This window comes from Rhizophagus irregularis, chromosome 13 (genome assembly GCF_026210795.1).
Source record: "Rhizophagus irregularis chromosome 13, complete sequence".
Taxonomy (NCBI): domain Eukaryota; kingdom Fungi; phylum Glomeromycota; class Glomeromycetes; order Glomerales; family Glomeraceae; genus Rhizophagus; species Rhizophagus irregularis.
In genome coordinates, this window is record NC_089441.1 from 173,360 (window position 1) to 196,159 (window position 22,800).

Sequence of the window (22,800 nt, forward strand, 5' to 3'; positions counted from 1 at the left end):
TATGATCAGAAGGTGGATCAATAACAATATAGTATTTCCTAGTATCAAAACACTCAGAGATAAGTTTTGTTAAAGGCAACTCTTCACCTCCTAGGAATGTCTTAATGTTGACAAAAGATTTAGATTCTATGAGGATTTGTTTATCACTTAACTTGTCAAGAGAAAGATTCTAACTTTAAAATTTTGAGTCTGTTGTCATATGAGAAAAGTGGCCACCTTTTTCACAAGACCATAACAAGTGATGTTAAGTTAAAATTAAATAAAATAAGAACTTTATTAAATAACTTAGTTTATTATTACATAAAAATATTAAGACACAAATTTTGGGTTATAAAATATAATATTTATTGGGTTAAAATTATTACATTGTAAAAATAGTACTTAAAAATAAAGATTATATAATATCTGAATGTAAGAAAGTTAGGGTACTTATTTTAGGATTGTTAACTTATAATGTTTCCATAAGTATTAGTTATTTACTGATCTAGTAGTACACAGTGAAATTCGATAAACTGGATCTATCAGTTTCACTAAAAATATCCGGTTTATCGGGATATCCGGTATAGCGAAAAAATTTCGATATATTGGAAATCTATTATACTGAATTTTTTTAAAGAATTCATGCTAATAAAATTAATATACACTATATTTTAATTTTTTATCTTAGTTTTAAGTTGAAAATAAATATAAAATATTTTTAATTGAATATATAAGTAATATAGGACCCCAGACATCACATATATAACTCACATTTGAGTTTTAGCAAATTCAATCAAAATTAGGTTAAACTCATAATTTTAGAAAGAGCAAATTGATTGAAAATTAATTAATAGTCATAATTATGAGTTTTAGCAAATTGTATTGATTTTACAAAGTCATATTTTATATTTGAGCAAATTGGTACTTTTTTTTAAATTTAACTTATCCTTTGTTTTTAACTTTATAAATAATATTTTTAAAAATATTAGTTTCGGGGTCCGGGTCATATTTTGGCCAAAATTAAGTATAATTCCGGCCAAAATTAAGTATAATTCCGGCCAAAATTAAGTATAATTCCGGCCAAAATTAAGCATAATGCGGGCCAAAACCCGTCCGTTTAGTTTCGCAACATTTTATTTTTTAATAATTATTTATTTAATTTATTATTTTTATTAATTATTATTTTATCTATAATCTACATATTTTAATTATAAAAATTGGCAGTTTAATTTATATTAATCATTTATTTTTTTATTGATAATAAAAAAAAGATTATTAACTCATATTTTGAGTTTTAGCAAATTAGTATAGATTTGAAATGTGATAATTTGATTTTTAGCAAATTAGGTCTATTTTAGCAGGAGCAAAAAGTACTTAAATTCATGCAGATCAGTTATGAGTTATATATGTAGTGTTCCGAACGGATCAAATCAGATCGGATTTGAGATGAATCTGATCTGATCCAAATTCGGATCAAAAAAAATGGATCCGATCCGATCTGAATCTGAAACAGACTTGATTCGATTCGGTCTGAATTCAATTCGGATTTATCCAATCCGATCCAAATCCGAAATTTAAAAAACATTGCAAAACATTTTTTATTATTAATTTATTGAAAAAAAAACGTTTCACAACATTTTTTTAACGATTTTAATAAAAAACGTTGCGAAACGTTTTTATTTTTAATTTAAAATAAAAAATACCGTTTTGCAACGGTTTTTTTTACTATTTTAATAAAAAACATTGCGAAACATTTTTTATTATTAATTTATCGAAAAAAAAACATTTTGCAACATTTTTTTAACGATTTAATAAAAAACGTTGCGAAACGTTTTTTATTTTTAATTTAAAATAAAAAATACCGTTTTGCAACGGTTTTTTTTACTATTTTAATAAAAAATGTTGCGAAACGTTTTTTATTATTAATTTATTGAAAAAAATACCATTTCGCAACGGTTTTTTTAACTATTTTAATAAAAAAATGTTGCGAAACGTTTTTTATTATTAATTTATCGAAAAAAAACTTTTTTAACGATTTTAATAAAAAACGTTGCGAAACGTTTTTTATTATTAATTTATTGAAGAAAAAAACGTTTCGCAACGTTTTTTTTGATTTTAATAAAAAACGTTGTGAAACGTTTTTTATTTACCATTTCGCAATGGTTTTGAACTGGATCCGATCCAGATCCATTCGAATCAATCCAATCCAATCCAATTTTAATGAATTGTTGATCCGATCTGATCCGATCTGAAACGGATCAAATTTTTTTGATTCGGATCGGATCATGGATCATAAAATATATGGTCCAATCTGATCTGTCACGGATCAGATCCACGGATATGAATCGGATCAGTTTTTTTTCAGAACACTATATATATGTGATGTCCAGGGTCCTAGTAATATATAACTTCGGCTGGAATTAAGATTTTTATAATTCTGGCCAAAATTAAGATTTACCGCATCACGTTACTTAAATTTTATTGGTTATATACTTTTCGTCAAAATGACAAAATACTAATTAAATTTATTTTGACAGACGTAATGTATTTTGACAGACGTAATTAATTCATAGTAATTTTATAATAAATAGTGAATTGGTCCGTTCGCCGAAATATGATGTAATTAATTAGCGGAGAAGTATAATTGGTTAGTGGTCACATGACCCGGTTTATCAAATCATTTTTACTATAGCTGGTTAGAAAATTGATCCGTTATATCAAATATCGAGCTTTTACTAATAAACTCCGGTATATCAAAACTATTTTAATATACGTGATTTAGTTCCAGCAAAAAAATCTGGTTTAGGGCCAAATCCAGTTTATCGAAGATCCAGTTTATCGAATTTCACTGTGTATATCAATGGGTTATCATCTGAAGGATGATGACCCATTTATATACTAAACTAGATCAGTAAATACTGTATATCACAGGCCATAGTACCCCCCTATGCATAGTACCCCCTTGAAAAATTTCATAGAATTGTATAGTACCTGAGGGGATATTTTACAATTATCTCGTGATCTAGTGATCAGATTTGAGCCATCTTTTTTTTGTTTGATAGCTCTCATTGAGGTCTTCAAAATAAAAAAAGATCGTTCAAATTGGACTGGTAGATCGTGAGATATTCGCAAAAAATGGAATTTTTAGGCTTTGTTTAGTACCCGGGGGTACAGGGTCAACCCCCGATTTTTGCAAGATACCCGGGGTACTGTGGCCCACTATATATGGTAACTTTTTTATCATCCTAGATATACTAATTGGTCCGCCAGTTTATAATTGGCGGAAAAAATCCTAAATACCAATTAGTAGCCAGGTGATAATTACTATTATTATTTTAAAATGTTTATCACCATATGGGTCTTTTATTTTCATATTCGTTCATAATAAAATGATCTACATCACGTGATAATTAATTATTTTAATATTGCGCCACATATTACGAAGTAGTTACTGACCTATCTACTATTTTTAATGATGGTAAAATAATGACACTATACCGTTACCGCCAAAACCAATGTTTCTTTTCTTAATGGCTTCCACGAGATTTCCAACTGTCACATTTTCTTTTTGATTTTAAAAATGTCTTCATAAGAATAATCGTCTATGATCAAGCAGTTTATAAGTATTGTAGCCATTTTTTTGTTGTATAAAAAACAGAATAACAGATATTTGCCAAAAAAACAAAACTGTTAATCAGGGATATACAAGTAAATCTAGTTTGCACCTTTAGTCACTAACTACACAGAGCACCCCCAGTAATAAAAGTCAATCCATTTTTTATATTCCATCTTTTTTCTGTAAAAGGCTCATATTTCTGGAATTAATAACCTTATATCACGGAATTTATCAAATTATTTACATTTTCCGTGAATGGATCCGTGAAAGGCTCATTTTTACGGAGTTTTTACAGAAATAACGGATAAATTTTTTTATAGTGACCGTAACCAAAAGTACAGTCACGGGATATTTTGATTGTACTACAAAACAAAATGTCCAATCAAAAACATCCCTCCTATTCATTAATAACTTGCCGATAAAAATTTGTATTATGAATATTAAGTTTTAGGTATCTGATCAAAATCTCAACAGTCACTTGCACGACTAACACAAGATTGACAACAAAATCTCAACAATCCAAAATCTCAGCAATCCAAAATCCTGACAAGTCATTATATTGACAATTTTGTGATGTGTGTTCTAATAAAATAATTTTTGCAATATGTAATATTTAGTTTAAGTGTGTTATAATTTTGTTGGGATTTTGACTTTCAGGATTTTGACTTGTCATTGTCGAGATTTTGTTGTCAGTCTTGTGTCAGTCGCTCAAATGATTTTTGAAATTTCGTACCAAAACCTAAATTTTGTTTACTTTTTATTATTTTTTTATATTTTTAGTAATCTCCCGTCTTGAAATCCTAATGAGGTGCATCATTGTATGCTACTTTTACCATAAAAATGGTATTGAATAGAAATTTATAATACAATAACTTTAAAATAATTATTAAACGTGTACATATTAATAAAGAAGCTACTCTAAGAACATTGTAATCCTTCCAAGTGTGTGGAAAAATTATTCTTCTTGAATATGATTTAATATCATCAACTACCTTTTTCATTTCTGAAAAATTTTTAATTACTGAATTGACCCAGTGATAATTTTTTGCTTGATGTTGTTCTATCACGTAAAGCTTATAAATAAAAAAAAAATGAAAAAATTAGCAATATTATAATTATTAAATCAATAAAATCTTTTGAAAATTTATCATTTGAGTTTGAAAATGCTATACATGTTTTATTCTTTTGTGAATTGTCACCATTTTCTTGATCTCTTTTTTCATATTTCAAGAATGGATAAACTCCTTATCATTTCACCTTTGTAAAAAATGACAAATCATTTCCTAAACCTTTTTGTAATAGTACAAGGTGATAACACATAGGTCACCGGCTTAAAAGAAATGCATAACAGCTACAAATCCATTTTCAGTATTTGTTACGTCTTCACCTAAGTCACCTTTTCACTTTTGTTGTCTAAAATTTTCATTCACTCTCTCCCTTCTCGCCTCTCACTCTTTGCTACCCGCTCTTGTCTCCCTTCCACTAATGTTCATTTTATCATACTTTTTTTTTCATTGTTGTCTAACTGTTTAAAGTAATATAGCGGGTGGTGGATAAGGTAGTACTTTCATTGATATTTTGGGTATTTCGATGATGCTATGCAGGGATGGTAGCGTGCTTACTTTGCAAGCCCGTGAGTACCAGATTTTCTGCAGTCTCACAGTAGGGCTGATTGGAAAATTGTTTAAAGCGGTATAGTACTATACGAGGGTTGTAGTATAGGTGCTTGCTTTTTAGTAAGCTTATAGGTACCAGCTTTTGCTGCAGTCCTGCGATAGGACCAGTTGGTGTAAAACGGCATGATGGAAGAGAGATAAGGAGGATGATTCTACTCCAAGGCTATGCGTAATATTTTTTTACAGGGTAGAGCATAGTGAAGTCCCTTTGTTGTAGGACCGGAGTACTTTTATATTATATGATAATGAGAGAATCAATACTTTTAATGAAAATTTTCTGTTTTTTTTTGTATATGTATTATTTATTTCATGGGGAGTTGGGAATAATAGGGTTTTTCCCTTTCCCATGAAATAAATGGGTAATCCCTGGAGCCGTGGAGCGTGTCACTCATTAATATTAATTATTTTAACTATTTTAAACTAAAATTAGTAATCTCCGGCTATCTATATAAGGCTGGGAAGTAAGTAAAAGAAGATTCCCAGTCATTTATAAATTCAGCTAATAGGTGGTAAAGAATTTGTTATGCAAAAATATTATCTGTTATAAATAATGAGAATATTTATAAACTCAAATTTATACCTCATTTAAGAACTGATGAAGAGTTTGTAAGCAAAGAAGATTTAGCAATGGTAATTACTCGCAATTTTAAAAAATTAGTATGAAGGTGATCATGAGTGACACTTAGTGCGATAGCCGATAGGGGATTAGTTTAATTATTTAATTATTTAATGTCTTTTTTAATTCATATTTAATTATTTTAAGATGGTATTTAAAAGTGAGGTAGGTTTGTTATGTTGCACATATCATTAATTAGTCCGTTAATAATTATAGTTTATTTTGGTTTTTTTCACGGTGTAACTTTAATAATTTTAAGACTTTATATAATTTCTTAAAGTGCAATTCATATTATAAATTTCTTTTGTGTAAAAGTAAACTCTTTTTCAAATAAAAATAAAATTAGCTATTCGGAAGGCATCGGTGTATATTGAGTATTTATTAGAGATTCATGGAATATCAGGCTTATTTCATTGTGTATTATGTATAACACCGATAAATTTTATACTTTTTATACTTGTGGAGCAATTTAAAATAAATTGAGTTGTTAGTATAGATCCGACAAAAAAATCCATCAGTGTATACATAATACCGATGGGATAACTAAATTTAAACCCTTTTTAATATCGACAAATTTGGTTATATTTATGTAAAAAAATCACTAACATGGCATGAGTTTATTGTAGAATTATTCGCATTTGTATAGCTTCATTTGATGAGCTTTTTGATCTAATATGTTAAAAATACTGTATTATGGTCGTTTCGCTTTGAACAATAAAAAAAAAATCAATAGACATTAGACAGTAAATTTGTATTAATTTATTAAACCTTAAATTTACTTATATCACTTTAATGAATATATATATATATATATGAATTAACCTGCTCTTTTTGTCAATTAATGTCATTTGAAATTTGTATTATTAAATGAAAATAAAATTTTGGCAAGGATTAATAAATAATTTATTTTTAACATCCATGTAAATAATTTTTTTTCGCAGATAATGATAATTAAATTTTTGATGCATAATTAGCTTTATTTTTTATTGGGTGTTTAGATGTTGTACTTCCAGTTTTATTCGATCGGATAAATGCGGATACCTACGATTATGTCCGCAGTTTATCCGGATTTGCAGGTTTCGGATAGGTTGAGAATTGAAGATCAAAATTTATAGTTCATTATGAAGTCATTAATTCTTTTTAAGTATTTCAATCAAAATAGAAAATTGTAATTTAATTAATTTAATTAAATTTATAGTTAAAATTAATTACTGGTATTGGAAACGATGCGATGGAGTATCATTACTTTGATATTATTGCAACAAATTTGGAAGCGTTCTAATTGAAAATATGCACGTTATGCTTATAGTTTAATAATTATTGTCTGAAATGTTTGCAATAACGAAGACATGAAGGTACATATGTCAGGATTTTTACCTGGGTTACTGCCAAAAAAGCAATAGTTCTTCCTTTTTTGAAACAATTCATTCTCACATGTGACATTATCGTTGAATGAATCGAATGAATCCATTTTTTGCTAAAGGTCAGGCATACTCCACATGGTTTTTTGGATATCGATAATGAAAAGAATATTAAAAATATTAAAGTATTTTATTGTAACTTTTGTCGCGGACGCAGGAACACGTGATCATAAATAACGATGACGTAAGTCGTGACGTGTCGTTCGTTTACAAGTTTTTTTTAAAAAATATATGGAATATTTTCAATATTTTTAGTATTCTCATTATTTCTACGTTCTTTAAAATTTTTTTTAATTATAATCAGCAACCGAGAGAAGAAACAGCAATAATGCTACAACGACTCAAACAGAAACTACAGAATTGATGAAAAGCAAGTAGAGGAAGTAGAAGCTCAACCTAAGAACCCACGAAATTGACGACCATATAATATACAAATTTCTATAAAAATTTTACAACAGAATTTTCCTAAATAAAGTTTGTTACAGATAAATTCTAATATAAAAAATAATATTTCTTAGCATTTCACATTCAGTTAAACCGGTTACCTAGTTTCGGTAAATCTTCGGTATTCATTATTAGACGAATCGCAATTAAGTAATTATGTATCGTTCCTACATTTAGCCAGAATTTGACACTATTTTCAATAATAATTGATTATTTATTTAAATTATTTAATTTCGGGTGTTTTATTGGCAGGAGTGACGGCATTAACAGTCAAACTCTGGTATGTATCTTCATAATAATATAAACAAAGTAACGACCCGCTGCGAGATTTAGTTAAATTGTTCTTTACCATGAAAGAGGAGATATATTCCACGATAGTCCATTATTCTTATCTTTCGACGAGATATACAAATATACCAACCAATAAGACATAAATAGTTCGCCAAACGGCCACAGAACGCTCCCAATATAGTAATCATATATGACCCCCTAAGTAACCCTAAAAAAACGCCCACAGAACCTATTCCTGCCTCCTATAATTCCTACCCCTCCGGACCAATTCCAGATATGGTAATTAATAACCTGTAAATTATATTACACATTTGTATAAGTTTATAATTTAATTAATTTAAGAATATATACTTTAGATGAATAGCATGACGTACCTAAATTATTAAAATATTTATCATTAGTGATAGTCATTCTCTTTAATGTGGTAAATGTGGTATATATAAATATATATACACATTACAATAATAACATAAAACTCTCTTGTAAAATTGACGAAAATGACGGGTTGACAACATCCCAGAAAAAAATGGTTAAAGAATCTTCCCGCTATTCACTAATCCTATATTTTCAAGCAAGTCTCCGTTAAGTTACTGTTAATATTAAATAATTTAATATGCATGTTAATAAATATGCAACAACTATAACTCAATCAACAATTATAATATAAAATTCTAATAATATAACAATGTAACAACTATTATAACAACACAATAATTAAAACAACTATAACAACAATTACAACACAATAAATTTATCAAGAGTACCTCCTGTACGATTAAAGTCGATTAATCCTTAAATATAGATCAGAGTGATAAATAATAACCCAACACAAGAAATTCGTATTTGACCATATCGTTCGATATAATGTTATCGTCGTTGAGAATTTAAAACGGAATATTTCTCTTTTGTCGAGATTTTTCTGAAATAAAATCCAATTAAATAATAAATCATTTTAGTTGTTTTGATCATTTGTTTACTAAAATACCATGCATGCTACTATTAATAAATGTAAAAAGTTAAGAAATACCGACAAACGAATAGGAGAATTTTTGAATTTATGATATTATATATATTTTTTTTATTTATTAGATTTACTTTTTTATATGTATTTGAGTCACTACTTTTAAATATTAATTAAAAAGAAAATGGGATTTTTTTTCTTTGCTCAAATTTCAGTTTAAATTTCATAATTTCATGAGAAGAAAAAAGAGGCTGGTGAAAAAAAAAATCATGTGTTTTAAAGTTTGTAACATAAAACTCGTGATCGAAAAGATTTTTATATTGTGTTGATGGGTACAATGTTACCTTTAAAGAAAGAAGGAGACAAAAAAGTAAAATCTTGCACAATAAATCAGGTTAAATATATATTTATATAAAAAAGAATTTTTTTTTGTGTAAATGGAATCGAAAATGGAATGTATCGTTGACTACAAAAGTCGGGTAACTTTTATAGATAGCCCCACATCAAATGACCCAAACCAATTGCACATCAATTACCCTTTACATCTTTAAAGAATAAGATTTCGAAATAAATATATTGATTTTAAAAATAGATTAGTTTAACAAATAATCAAGCATGATCTTACGATATAATTACTTCTTTTGTAATTAAAAAATTCTTTATGGGAACTCGTTAAATAATTTTAAGGATAAATAATTTTAAGGGTAACGTTTCAGAAATAATTCGGGCAACCCTAGTAACTCTTAATTTTTTTTTTTGTAAATCACGTATGATATAATATTTAAATTATTCTTAAAATTTTTTAATTGTTGTACATTTTATCGAATAAGTCTTAGCTAATACTCTTTTTTATTTTATTTTATTTTATTTTTTTCAAACAAAGAAACGAGAAAAAAAAAATTTCGAGAATTTTCAACAAGATTCATAATATTTTGATCGATCATATCAAAAAAATTAATTAATTTTTTCGTGTTATCTTCGCGATACAGAAACGCCAATAGTGCGTAACACAAAACAAAAACAAAAAAATATATGATTCAAACTAATTCTAATAATTTTTTTTTTTTTTTCACCGAATCTAAATTATTTCGTAACCTTTTTCCCAAAGTTATGGAGAAAGTAGTTTAGTTAAAGAACAATAAACAAATAACGTGCGGATCGGCTCTGTGTGTAATTGCGTCATAGTTTGTTGCGCATGTGCAATGTTAAATATGATTATCACAAATCGGGGAAATTTCTTGGGATCGGTTAATTAATTACCGTAAGATTTTATTATATATTTTTTGGAAAATTTTAATAAATTTTTTTTTTTTTCTAATAATAATATTACATCATAATTTCATAAGTTTTTTCATTGATAATGTTTTAAATCGATTATCATGGAAAAGTCTTAACAATGGGAACGTATTTTGAATTATTTTAACTAAATACAGTATATTTTTTTGTTTTGTTTTGAATGGCTTTTAAACTTTTTTTATCATTGAAATTCTTTATTCATAATAATTCGGCTACTCTCTATCAAATGAAAGAGATATGAAGAAAAAAAAAAATAATCTTATTAATTGAGTTGAGTTGTATATTTTTTTTAATCGAAATCACGTGATTTAATTGAGATCGTCAAAGAAAGAAAATTCGAAAAGGGATTAAAAATAAAAAAAAATTCGAATATAATTATAATTTATATATAACAAAATAATCATATTTAAACACGTATTATATTGTACACATAAATAATAATTTATAGATCTATGACACATTAAATTACGCTTTGTTTATATTCCTGCATCACAGAGTACGAATAAAGTTCAAAGATATTCTTGATATTCTTTGTAAAAAAAAAAAAGAAAATAAATTAGGAAATTTGAAATCCGATAACAGTTAAAGAAATTATATTTGATTATATTTAATCTAATCTTTATTTAGATAAATGTCTCGGAAAACAATTTTCAAAGATTTATGATTGTGAAACATTCTAAATATTTTATTAATATATATGTATTATATGTACAAAGTAATTTACTTTATTTAGTTTATTTTATAATTTTTTGTCTTAGGTCTAAATGTTAAGCCACCAGTGACAATAAATGGTTTAGAACGTTTAATGAGATTTTCAAAACGTAAAAATTTTGTGTAATGGAGTCATTTTGGAATTACCAAAAAAAAAAAAAATTTTTTTTTCATAGGTTTTGAAATTTAATATATTTTTTTTATTTGAAAAAAAAAACGCCAATTTACTTAAATTAGTTTTAACATGGCGGAGTAAATTTCTTTAATCGGTATTGAGCGGCCGGCATTATAGAGTGATGTCAGTGAGGCTTTTTTTCTCTCGTGACATAATAATTCCGGGAAACAATAATGATACAATAATACATTTGACAGAAAACTTACAGGAATTTTGTCATTTGTTACTCAAATTTTTATATTTAGTAAAAGAATGCATTACAATTTATTTTAATTAGGTAACAAACAATGTTGATCATTTTACTTTTTACTTTCGCTTTAAAAAAAAAAATTTTTTTTTTTACTTTGTTTTTTTTTAAAAAAAAAAGAAATTACTATTAATGTATGACAATCGAAATCATTCGATATGAATAAAAAAAAATATAATATTTATCGTTTAAAATTGTATATTCTAAATAAAAAAAAACAAAAAAGTAAAAAAAGAAGGCTTAAATAATAGTTAGGGAATATAAATAAATGAAATCATCATTTTTATAAATTAGGGAGAAATGTTCCGTCATAAAAAAATGATTTTCACGGGAAATAAATCGATGATTGTTTATTTGTTTAAAAATTATCACCTGAGGATTTTTTTTTTTTTTAATGATGAAAGTGGTGTAATAACCAATACGTGGGGCATTGTTCCAATATCACCTTTTTTAATCATTTTGTATATGCAAATTAAATTGTTACGTAATAAATAAACGATTTTCTATTCTCTTGATATATTTAGTAACATATAAATATAATACAATATATTATATATATATAGTATCATATAGTATCATATAGTATATAATAGTATAATATAGTATAATATTAAGTATTATATATATAGTATAATATATAATATTATATATATACTTTATACAATACAGCCGAAGTGAAAAAAAAAACCCGAATTAATGTGACTTGTAATATAAATAAGGAATAACAAAAAGTTGTTTAGTAATTATTAGTCAAATAATTCAAATAAATATTAATAAAAGTAGTAATTTGATATTCTAAAGTAGATCATTTTTATTTAACGTTTTATATAAATTATATAAATTATGTGTAATCTTATACATTTTATGACATCAAGCCACATGTGGTTGTTACATATTTGGTTTAGTTCATCTTAACATTGACATTTCATAAATATATTACGAATGTTTTATTTATGTTGTATAACAATCATTTTTTTTTATTTTATTTATGCATTTCTTACCAAATATATTACGTGTTATACTTTGCAACATTTATAAATACGCCCGAATTTTGGTTCCAAAAAAAAATTTAGAAAAAAAAAAAATAATCAAAAAATAATATATATTTTTTTTTAAAAAAAAAACATAAAATAAATAATTATATATATATATTATATATATTAAGATATTATTAAGATATTATTAAGATATATAAAAAAAAACACAATGTCAACAACAGCAACAAGAACACAACAAAAATCAAAAAATTCTTACCATACATCACAACCACCGACAGAATCAATGATTGAAGCAGCAAAAATTGATTACGCTACTCGTCTTTTCTTACATACTCAACAACAACTTCAACAAGTATATTCTTCACCATCAGAAGATAAAGAAAGGAAGAATAATAAAGGTTTTATGAGAAAAGACTACGGTGAAATTCGTGATCAAAAAGTCAAGAAAACGAACAAAAGAAATTGGTGACTAACCGCCCTTTGCGATAAATACGATAAATATTGTTGCAGAAGAAATAAAACTGGTATTGATTCAAGCTAACTAAAAGAAGTGATGATGATCAAATGATCAAAATTACAAAATTAGTATTATAAAGTTAGTTATATATATTATATATATATTATATATATATAGATTTACTTTTTAGCTAGAATTTTTTTTACTTTTTTTTTTTTTTGTATTGATAATTAAAAAGTCGTTGCATTTATTATCCAGGGAATAATTTTTGACTAGCTCATTTAATTCCGCTAATTAATTTTACTTTAGCAATAAAAAAAAAATGTTCAGCTTTATAAGAATATGTTTTTTTTTTAGATTTATAATATAATAATTCTGTGAGCGTTATTTTTATTTTTTTCTTAAAAAAAAATTCCAGATAATAATAATAAAAATACTTTTTCTTTTTTTCGTTAAAATTATTTCGTTATTTTCTTTATTTGTGATATTACTTTTGCGTAATTTTTGTGTAATAACTTGGTGTTTTTTTTTTCGTAAGCCAATATAGGAAATATACTTCCCATTGATACCGAATTTTGGAATTTTGAGCCCACGCATGATTTAGAAGGCGTAAACAAAATACACAAATTCAAAAGGTAACTAAAAAATTTAAACAATTGTATTATAACTTATTGTTTGTATCTTTCATCTAATTTACGCCAATGTAAATCTACTAGAACTACTTTGAAACTATTACGCAAAGGGGATTGTGGAATGATGAAACTTAAAACAACTTTGGAAACAATCACACTTTTGATCATAGTATGAATGATTTTTTCATCATATTTCGATTTTACTATTTTTATTTTTTTTTAATGATGATGAAATCTGATTTCATTTCAAAAATCTTACGACACATTCAGTGATTTCATAAGATTTTCATAATTTTTAACAAATTTGTTTGATGTTTATATATATCCATTTTTTTTTTTTTTAAAGTTGTAGATCTGAGATTACTCATAGTTCTGCACAAACATAATGACGCAATTACACAAATGATCATTCATTTTCACACGTGTGGTTTGAAATTTATTCAGAGTTAGTTTGTTTTTTATAATATATCAATTTTCTTGTATATTAGATCTTTTAAAAAAAGGTGAGAATTTTTAATCATATATCAATTTTTTTTACTTTCATATAATTTATTTTTTTTAAAAAAAAAATATAATATAATGCTAATAAATCATCACGCCACATTTTAAAAGACGCCATTACACAATATAACGCCATAATACTCTTTAATTCTTATTTGGTAAAAAAAAACAAATCTCAATTTTAAATGTTTGTAACTAATTCTGGGTAATCTGATTAGGTTTAGTATTAATGTTTAGTATCGTGTGATGTAAAAATTTCTTATTGATCTTGATAAAAAAGTTATGATTGTTCGATTGAACGAATCTTTATGGCGTAAATAGCGTAAATAATTCTAAAGTTCTAAGATAAGAAAAGTTTTCTTAGATATTAGGTACGAGAAATCTCTTTTTTTAATGGCGTAATTACATAAATATTTGTTATCATTTTCACTATGATATATTATTTTACCACTAAATCATATCCTACTACTTTAGGTAAAGCCAATTTTTAGGTGTGAAATAAAGATGATTATATTTGATCTTAAAAAAGAATATTGACGCCTAAACTAAAAAAATTTATAATAGATCATTTTTTAAAGAATTGGGGTAAGAAAATAGAAATTCCGTTTATTGAAAGAATAATTACTAAATTTTATTTTACTTTTATTATTATTTACGATGATATTATGATCATCACTTGATTCAAATATTAAAAAAAAAATTCTTACTGCGGTAGAAAGATCACGTTACAAAAATTATTGGCTCAAAATTATTTTCCAACATTAGCTCCTAAGAAATATTTGCTTTTAGTATTCCATCTTTGATAAACCATTCTTGGTCCACGTTCTGTAAGAGAAGAATCTTTTGAACACACGTCTTTCCATCTCCCATTAACAAATGATGTGACTGCATCGAATAACGCCTGATCCTCTTCCTTAGTCCAAAATGATTTCGGTCTTTTATTAAGAGATTTTTTATTACTAGACTTTTTGCGTTTTTTATTGGTTGATTCTTCGGTGGATGAGTTGAACTTTATATTGATTTAATTATTAACGTTAATTTTTTTTTACAATTTATTAAATATATTTAGTTTTATACAATACCTCAAAGGAATCTTCGTTCTCTTCTTGTTTAATAACCACGTCCTTTTCTTGTTTAATAATCACGTCCTTTTCTTGTTTAATAACCACGTCCTTTTCTTGTTTAATCACATCCTTCTCTTGTTTAATAATCACGTCCTTTTCTTTTTTAATCACGTCCTTCTCTTGTTTAATCACGTCCTTCTTTTTTTTAATTGAGTTCTTTTTTTTAATCACATCCTTTTCTTGTTTAATCACATCCTTCTTTTTTTTAATCGTGTCCATTTCTTGTCTAATCACATCCTTCTCTTTTTTAATTGCGACTTTTTTTTCTTCTTTAATCAACATTTTTTAGATATGTGGAAATAGAGGTATCGACCACGAAGGATTTCAAAACGAAAAAATTACTATAGTAATAAAAATAAAATTATAATTCCAAAAAAAAGAAAAAAAAAAGAATGGGAATATTTGATAAATCAATCTTTGAGGGCTGAAAATAATGTGATTAACTATTGTGATTAAAATCAAAATAAGTTATCTGTTATGACGTTATTTTTCAAAGATGTTTCAAATGATTTTTATGTTGTTTGATTTATATTTAATAAAAAATTTTTTTAATAAGAATTCATGTCAAATTATAATTTTAATTAAGTTAATAAATATTTCGTTTTAATTTAACGTATTTCTTATAAGTACAAGTTATATAAACAAATTATATAAATATAATGTCAAAATTATATTATAATTTTAAGTTAATAAATATCTCGTTTTAATTCAACGTATTTTTATAAGTACAAGTTATATAAACATGTATACAATAAATGATCTGATGAAGAACGATGTTCGACAAATGAATTGAAACGAACAAATGAACAAATGACGCCATCAAATGCTGAGTTTGGGATTAATGTTGGTAGCACTATAATTATGGCCTACATTATATTAAATCATGTGATAAACGAATAAATTGACAAATGATTATGACTGAAACTCATCCATTTTTTTTTTTTGAAATGAACGTCACTTGTCATTTGTCATTCAAACGCTATTATTAAAAATTCATACTGGATGTAAAAAAATCAATGAATGAATAAATTCTTATTAAGCGCTCAAAATTATCATTAATAAAAATAATCTAGTTTAATCCTATTTACCTAGCAATTGTTGCTTCAACCTAAAATGTAAATTATTGTATATTATCATCGAGGAATTTTTAGGAAATAAATATCGATAATTATTGATCTGTGGTTAAATGCAGACAATTTACTATATTGATAATTATCAATAATAACCTCAAAATTAAATAAGTTAAGTGCAGACAATTTGCAATATTGATAATTATCGTAATTAATTATCATGTTAATTAACGATATTGATAATTATCATAATTAATCATCATGAGATAAATTTCGATAAAGGGATAATTATCAATATTCATCCCCTAAAAAAAAAATTTCCCCTCAAAAAAATTAAAATACGATTGTCAAGATCTTAGACTAGAATCGAACTAGTCAAAGCATAGACATGCTCTCCACCAGGATAAGATTTTAAAAAAATTCTGTTTTCTTAATCTTTTAAACACATAGGAGAAAGAAAAGAAACAGAAAAGAAGAGAAACACCTTAAAATATGGAAGAACTCTAGAGCTATGACCTCAAACACCAATCGGCAAACTCAGAGGGATGCTATGGCTGACCAGCCGGGAGACAGGGGCATATGCTATGGGTTTATCACGTTTCCAATAAACCAAGGTCGTCTACAGTCACATTATGTATATTATACTATACAATGGTCTAGAAAGTTCAACCATCTTTATTATACTGGTGACCAGATGTAAAACCTAGACATCACCAGAAATAACGGGCGTTTTTACTAATAAAACTGCAAAACAAACTCCTTTTGTACGAGAGAGATACCTCGTTACGCGTGACGACCAGATGTAAAACCTAGACATCGTCAGGAAATGGGCGTTTTTACTAATAAAACTGCAAAACAAACTCTTTTTGTACGAGAGAGATACCTCGGTATAAAAAAAATATATATATAAAACGTCATTATAAAACAACGTTATAAAAAAACATCGTTATAAAACGTTGTAAAAAACGTCATTATAAAAAAAAAGAGAGATAAAAAAAAATATAAAAAAATATAAAAACGTCATTATAAAACGTTGTAAAAACGTCGTTATAAAAAAAAAGAGAGAGATATTAAAAATGCGAGAGAAAAAAATGAGAGAGATATTATAAAGAAAATACGAAAGAGATATTAAAAAACGCGAGAGATATTATAAAAAAGGGAGAGATATTATAGAGAAAATACGAGAAAGATATTAAAAACGCGAGATATATCATTAAAAAAAAATGAGAGAGATATTATAAAAAAAAAACGCGAGAGATATTATAAAGAAAATACGAGAGAGATTAAAAAATGAGAGAGATAAAAAAAAATTCCAAAATGTGGTTTATTTATAGAAAAAAAATAATCAGTGGGTATACACAAAATTACGTAACTATTACAAAAAGTTATTCAAAATATAAGTAACTCATTGATCTAGACCTAGCACTTTTAAACGGAGATGTCTCAATAAATAATTATAGGAGTAAAATCAGTACAGTCTAACCTCATATTCTTAAAAACTTGATATACCGATAAAATTTTATTTTCAATATCGGTATAACTTTGATATAACGATGTTTCCTAAATATTTCATACATGTTTGACTGTAAAACTTTATTCCAACCAATAATCGAAGATTTGTAAGTTATTAACAAAATAATGTCTGAAAGTTAGATTTATGATTATTTATCTCTAGAAACCGCTTCTATCTTTTTTTTTGTACTTCGTATAATTCTTTAAGTAAAAATTAATGAACTCCAGCTACAATAACTTTTCGAACAGGAGAAATTCTCCTAGTCTATGGCCTACCATTCTAAAATATCGTACGAATTACTGTACGTTTCTTATCTCTTTTTGTAAGAAAGGGATACGTGTACGTTGAAACGGTAAATTTCGAACGGTTAGTTTCGCGTTGCAAAACTTTGAATATTTTATTATTTTTTTTAAGAAACGCATTTAGTTTCGGTAAGTTTCGCAACTATTTAGTTGCGAAACTTTATATTTTGGTTTTTTTATTAATAGAAACGTTTTTAACGTTTCGTTTATTATTACCCGTGGCGAATATGATATATATGATATATTCATTCAGCCAATCATTCACCGAGTTGAACGGTTAAAAATTTGAAATACTTATCCGTATTTTGTTTGATCGGTAATTGAAGTTTGTAATTGTGGTATCAATTAGTAATTTTGTTTCGGGAATTGTTTCAATTGTGAGAGATACTAAAGGTATAAATTTTCTTAAGTTCGTTTGGTTCAAAAAACTGGTGGTAAACTGAACCGACTGTACTGCGGTTTAAGCCACAGTTTGAACTTTTGGCTTCGAAAAAATTTTTTTAGAAAATTATAATATTTACACTGCCATCCGTGAAATAATTAAATTATTGATATTATCTAAATAGATAATTTTTAGCTCATTATTGATCACTTAAGCAATCTCTTTTAAATTAATTAACACTTCATATGTTTTTATCGGTCAATATTCCATTTAGGGGCAATTCAACCCAAATTGTACTGTACATATATTAGATAATAAGCAATTAATTTTATACTCATAAATTTTGAGTTAATCCACCCGTCCTATAAAAAAGAATGCCCAGAAATTGGTCATCGAAAATGTCCGGAAAATTAGTCACTTTCAGGACACCAGTCCTAGACATTTTCTGGACATTTTCTGGAAATTCAAAATGTCTCGGCGTCCGGAATATTGCACCAGACATTTTCCGGACACCTGGACACATTTTTAATGCCCTATAAAAAAAAGAATGTCCGGAAATTGTCATCGAAAAAACAGCTTTATATGTTTTATGCATGCAAGGATGATGATTTTAATTTTAATAAAACTTCGTAAAATTTATTTCTTCTATTTTCTTTATTTTCTTATTAATATACTGAATGTCCGTCTCATAAATTTCTATAGTGAATCAAAAAATTTAAATATGATATCCTTGATGTTTCAAAGTTAGATAAATGAATACTTTTTTATATTTTTAATATTTTAATAAATTCCAGGGTTCGGCCAAAAATTGTTTTCTGAGATTTTATTACACGCTAATCTATCTAACCTTTTAAAAAAGATAAAAAATATAATTTTTAAGAATTTGTAATTTTTGTACTTTCTTTTATTATATTGCCCTGTAGAAAATGTTTGATCCGTGTTTATATTTCCATGTTTTTTCCGTGAATGTATCATTTTCACGAAAATTACAGAGAAATAATGGAAATATTCGGATAAAAAATTTTTTATAGGGTTGATATAAATTTATTAATACTTTTAATTAATTCCTTGTAAAATTTTACCCTAATTTGTATAATTCAAAATTCCGTTTAGGAGTGCAGAAACCCTACAAAAAAAATTAATGAAACGTTTGTCAACGTTCCGTTTGAGTAAAAAAAATAATTTCAAAGTTACCTTCGAAATGGAGCCTGGGACCAGTACCTTCGTGTTCTGACCTACAAAAAAGTTAACGTTTGTTAAAATAAAAAATTTTTTTTTCAAAGTTTAGCTTCGAAATGGGCCCGGCGGTACAAAAGATAAAAAACGAATGTTAGTTAATGTTTGTTAAATAAAATTAATAGTAAAGAAAAAATTAATTTTCGAAGCAAAATCTTATAATTAGCCGAACCCCATTTATCAAAGATTTAAATTGTATTTGTACCATAACATTGTATAATTATCAGCGTGTTGGATTATGTATCTTTGCATGTAAATTCATAGAGTCTATATTTATAAAAACAGTAATTTATTGAATCATTTGGATAATTTTACACAATCAAATGATATAAAATAGAAAAGAGGATAATTAATAATACATACGTTTATTTATACGTAAAAAAAATGAAAAGACTAAAAAGAATTAGTCAAATAGAAAGAAAGAATAGTAAATAATATCGGCAATAAAAAAAATCATATTTCTATTTTATGAGAAACACCAGTCGAAATTACTTGAATTCACCAACTAATTATGTCTGTATTATTAAATTTTTTCTGTCGAATTTAAGTGATCAATAAAGTTTAAAAATTGTATGTGCGCGAGCGTAATGGATGAATACTATTCGCTTCTTCATCTATTATTAGTGGATATTTCCGAGTTGTGAAACGTTTCCATATATCATTTAATAGAACGAGGAAGCTGGAAGCAATAATATTAAATGAAGTTGATATTAGTACATTGACTACATTAAGAATGATTACTTTGCAACGGGTTTATTTTCATTTATCCGAAGAGTACTCCTATATGTACGTGAGAAAAAAATCATAGAATTCATAGAACTCTATGCTTTCTTAGAATCGGGGAATTCTATATGAAAATAAATGTGTTTATCATGTTTGTTACGTTAGTTTTAAAAAGGACATTTTTATTCAGAAAGAATTTTATTTTTATTTTTATTAGCAGATGAACCAAATTGAAGTACAAGATGTAAAGACAACAATAAATTGAGTCTAAAACAAACATGGCTACAAACAAAAAAACCGCCACAACAGGCAGTGACATCTGATCATTAAAGGACAACAAAACGGAACAGTTCCACAAACTGTCCCAGAATGCGCCGCCAAAGAACTTAAAATAAAATAAAAAAATTAGTAAAACTAAATTAGGATTATACACGACCACTAGGTGACCAGAAGTTTCAATAATTGGGTAAGCAAAGAACGTGTATCATCAGTCCTTTTGACATGTTGTAATTTGCCACGCGAACGAGTCGAAGGCTTAGGCTTACCGCCCACAGCTTTCCCTTTGCCTGAGGTCGTGTTTTTCTTTTTGTCGTTAGACGACTGTCTCGAAGGTCGAGTGAGCGAATGGGATTGGGCGACTTTCCAAAGATGCGGAGCCTCCAAACAACGGAGGAGGTGTTCATGCGATTCAAAGTAAAAGATCCCATATCTTTTGCTCTTGTCCATAACTTGCGTACAGGACCTGGCTTTTTTATTCAGAAAGAATTATTTTTGCGGAACGCTATTGCCAAAATGGAAATGACCGACATAGCCGTGAATTATAATTCAGGCCAGGATGGCCAGGATTATATATTGGCCTGAATAACTGCTGATCAATAGTAATCATGTAATCATGTAGTGATACGGATTATCTGACGGATGAACCTTTGGATTTGGATTTGGATTTTTCTTGACGTATGACGGATCAGATGGTTCAAATTTTCCCGGATGACGGGTGACGGATGATTCGCGGATTGGAACAGATACAGAATGATGGAAATTCGAGGAATTTGTGGAAATAAAAAATAATTAACTATGTATGTGGGTAAGAACGTATAGACTAATTGGAACTCATCGTTTGTTCACATCACACGACAAAGTATATAGCAATGTTAAGTAAAAATGCGTCTTTGGTTTATTATTTGTTTAAAAGAAAAAAATACATATTGCGATAATAAAAAAAAATATTATAATTCATTAGGGCTTATTGCCAGACATCTTATTAGTAAAGAATAGATTAAGAAATTGTGTATAAGAATCATGATTAGGGAAATACCCCAATCCCCTAAACCATCTTCCCACTATATGTCTTAACATTAAGTAATGCCCATTTGGTAAAATCATTGCGTACATGTATGACTCCTTAGGAACGATATTATAAATGTCTAATTTTGATCCGATTAGCTCCATTCGATCACGTTTTTTATTATATTTAAATTCTCTAACCACTCCAATAATATCACATCCAATCACGTCGTTAAGAATATTGTCTTTTTTTAGATCTAATCATCTGATTCGTATACCTCGCTAACGTTGGGAACTCGTTTGAGTCCAGAAGCTTGACCACAATATTCACCTTCCTTACGGTTGGTGGTTTTGGTTCTTGTTGCGGAAGGAGTTCCATTGCTTGTTTTCCCGGCGTTTCGATCCGCATTCCTGGGGTTTCTCTGAGTACTAACTCCATTTCTGCATTCTCTTCCTCCGTCAGCATATTTTCTGGTTCCTTAAAAAGAATTTTATTTATAAGTTTGACTATATAACCAAACATATACATGAAAACGAAATAGTAGAATGAGTACAAATCAATAGACTTACCAACTGATCTTTTCTGAGATTCATATTCATGTTTCAGATTCATAAGTACTTCTTCGTGTTCCTCATACGGTCTTCCCGCTTCAACCCACTTATTGTATTTATTCCAATTCACAGGGCACTTGGAAATTTCTATTGCCTTTTTTAGTACTTCTTCCTTAAATTGAGGAAAAAGGGACCGGAGAGACTGATAATCAGACATATTTACGAGTTTTTCTTAATAGTTTAAAAAAGTTTAAAGAGTAAGTGATGTAGTGATGTCATTTTGTGGTTTTTATTAAATTTAATGTAACACAAGCTCGGCATATTTGTGATTTGTAATGTCGCGAACAGATCTCACATGACCGACCTAGCTGCGGCACGTTATTATGAGAATTTACCCCACGTGATTTTGTGGCGTCTAAATTTTGATTGGCTTAATTGATTTTCGCACATCTTAAGAGAAATTTATCGATGACATAATTAGTAATACTTTTTTACGATGGAATTATTTAATATTATATTGCGAATGTAAAGACTTTCAAAAATAAATATATATATCGGACGTTAAAATACAGGATCGGGACTTTGCCCATGAT

General features: G+C 27.1%; 4 protein-coding genes across 4 annotated transcripts; 1 reads left to right on the top strand and 3 right to left on the bottom strand.

Annotated features, from left to right (window-relative positions):
- Positions 1–12,639: 12,639 nt before the first annotated feature.
- OCT59_004683 (uncharacterized protein) lies at positions 12,640–13,872 on the top strand (the record flags this gene model as incomplete). Its single annotated transcript, XM_066137855.1, has 4 exons — positions 12,640–12,829; positions 13,427–13,523; positions 13,605–13,689; positions 13,867–13,872. The coding sequence occupies 4 exons, from the start codon at positions 12,640–12,642 to the stop codon at positions 13,870–13,872; spliced, it is 378 nt and encodes a 125-aa protein (XP_065997055.1).
- Positions 13,873–14,769: 897 nt separating this feature from the next.
- Positions 14,770–15,427, bottom strand: OCT59_004684 (uncharacterized protein; the record flags this gene model as incomplete). Its single annotated transcript, XM_025312031.1, has 2 exons — positions 14,770–15,030; positions 15,104–15,427. 2 exons carry the CDS (start codon positions 15,425–15,427, stop codon positions 14,770–14,772), a joined length of 585 nt encoding a protein of 194 aa, XP_025165961.1.
- Positions 15,428–20,809: 5,382 nt separating this feature from the next.
- OCT59_004685 (uncharacterized protein) lies at positions 20,810–21,097 on the bottom strand (the record flags this gene model as incomplete). Its single annotated transcript, XM_066137856.1, has 1 exon — positions 20,810–21,097. The coding sequence occupies one exon, from the start codon at positions 21,095–21,097 to the stop codon at positions 20,810–20,812; it is 288 nt and encodes a 95-aa protein (XP_065997056.1).
- A 419-nt stretch (positions 21,098–21,516) lies between these two features.
- OCT59_004686 (uncharacterized protein) lies at positions 21,517–22,466 on the bottom strand. The gene is made up of 2 exons (XM_025328591.2): positions 22,226–22,466; positions 21,517–22,133 (listed from the first exon to the last, which is right to left on the bottom strand). The coding sequence occupies exons 1-2, from the start codon at positions 22,422–22,424 to the stop codon at positions 21,913–21,915; spliced, it is 420 nt and encodes a 139-aa protein (XP_025165962.1). The 5' UTR covers positions 22,425–22,466; the 3' UTR covers positions 21,517–21,912.
- Between the last annotated feature and the right edge of the window lie 334 nt (positions 22,467–22,800).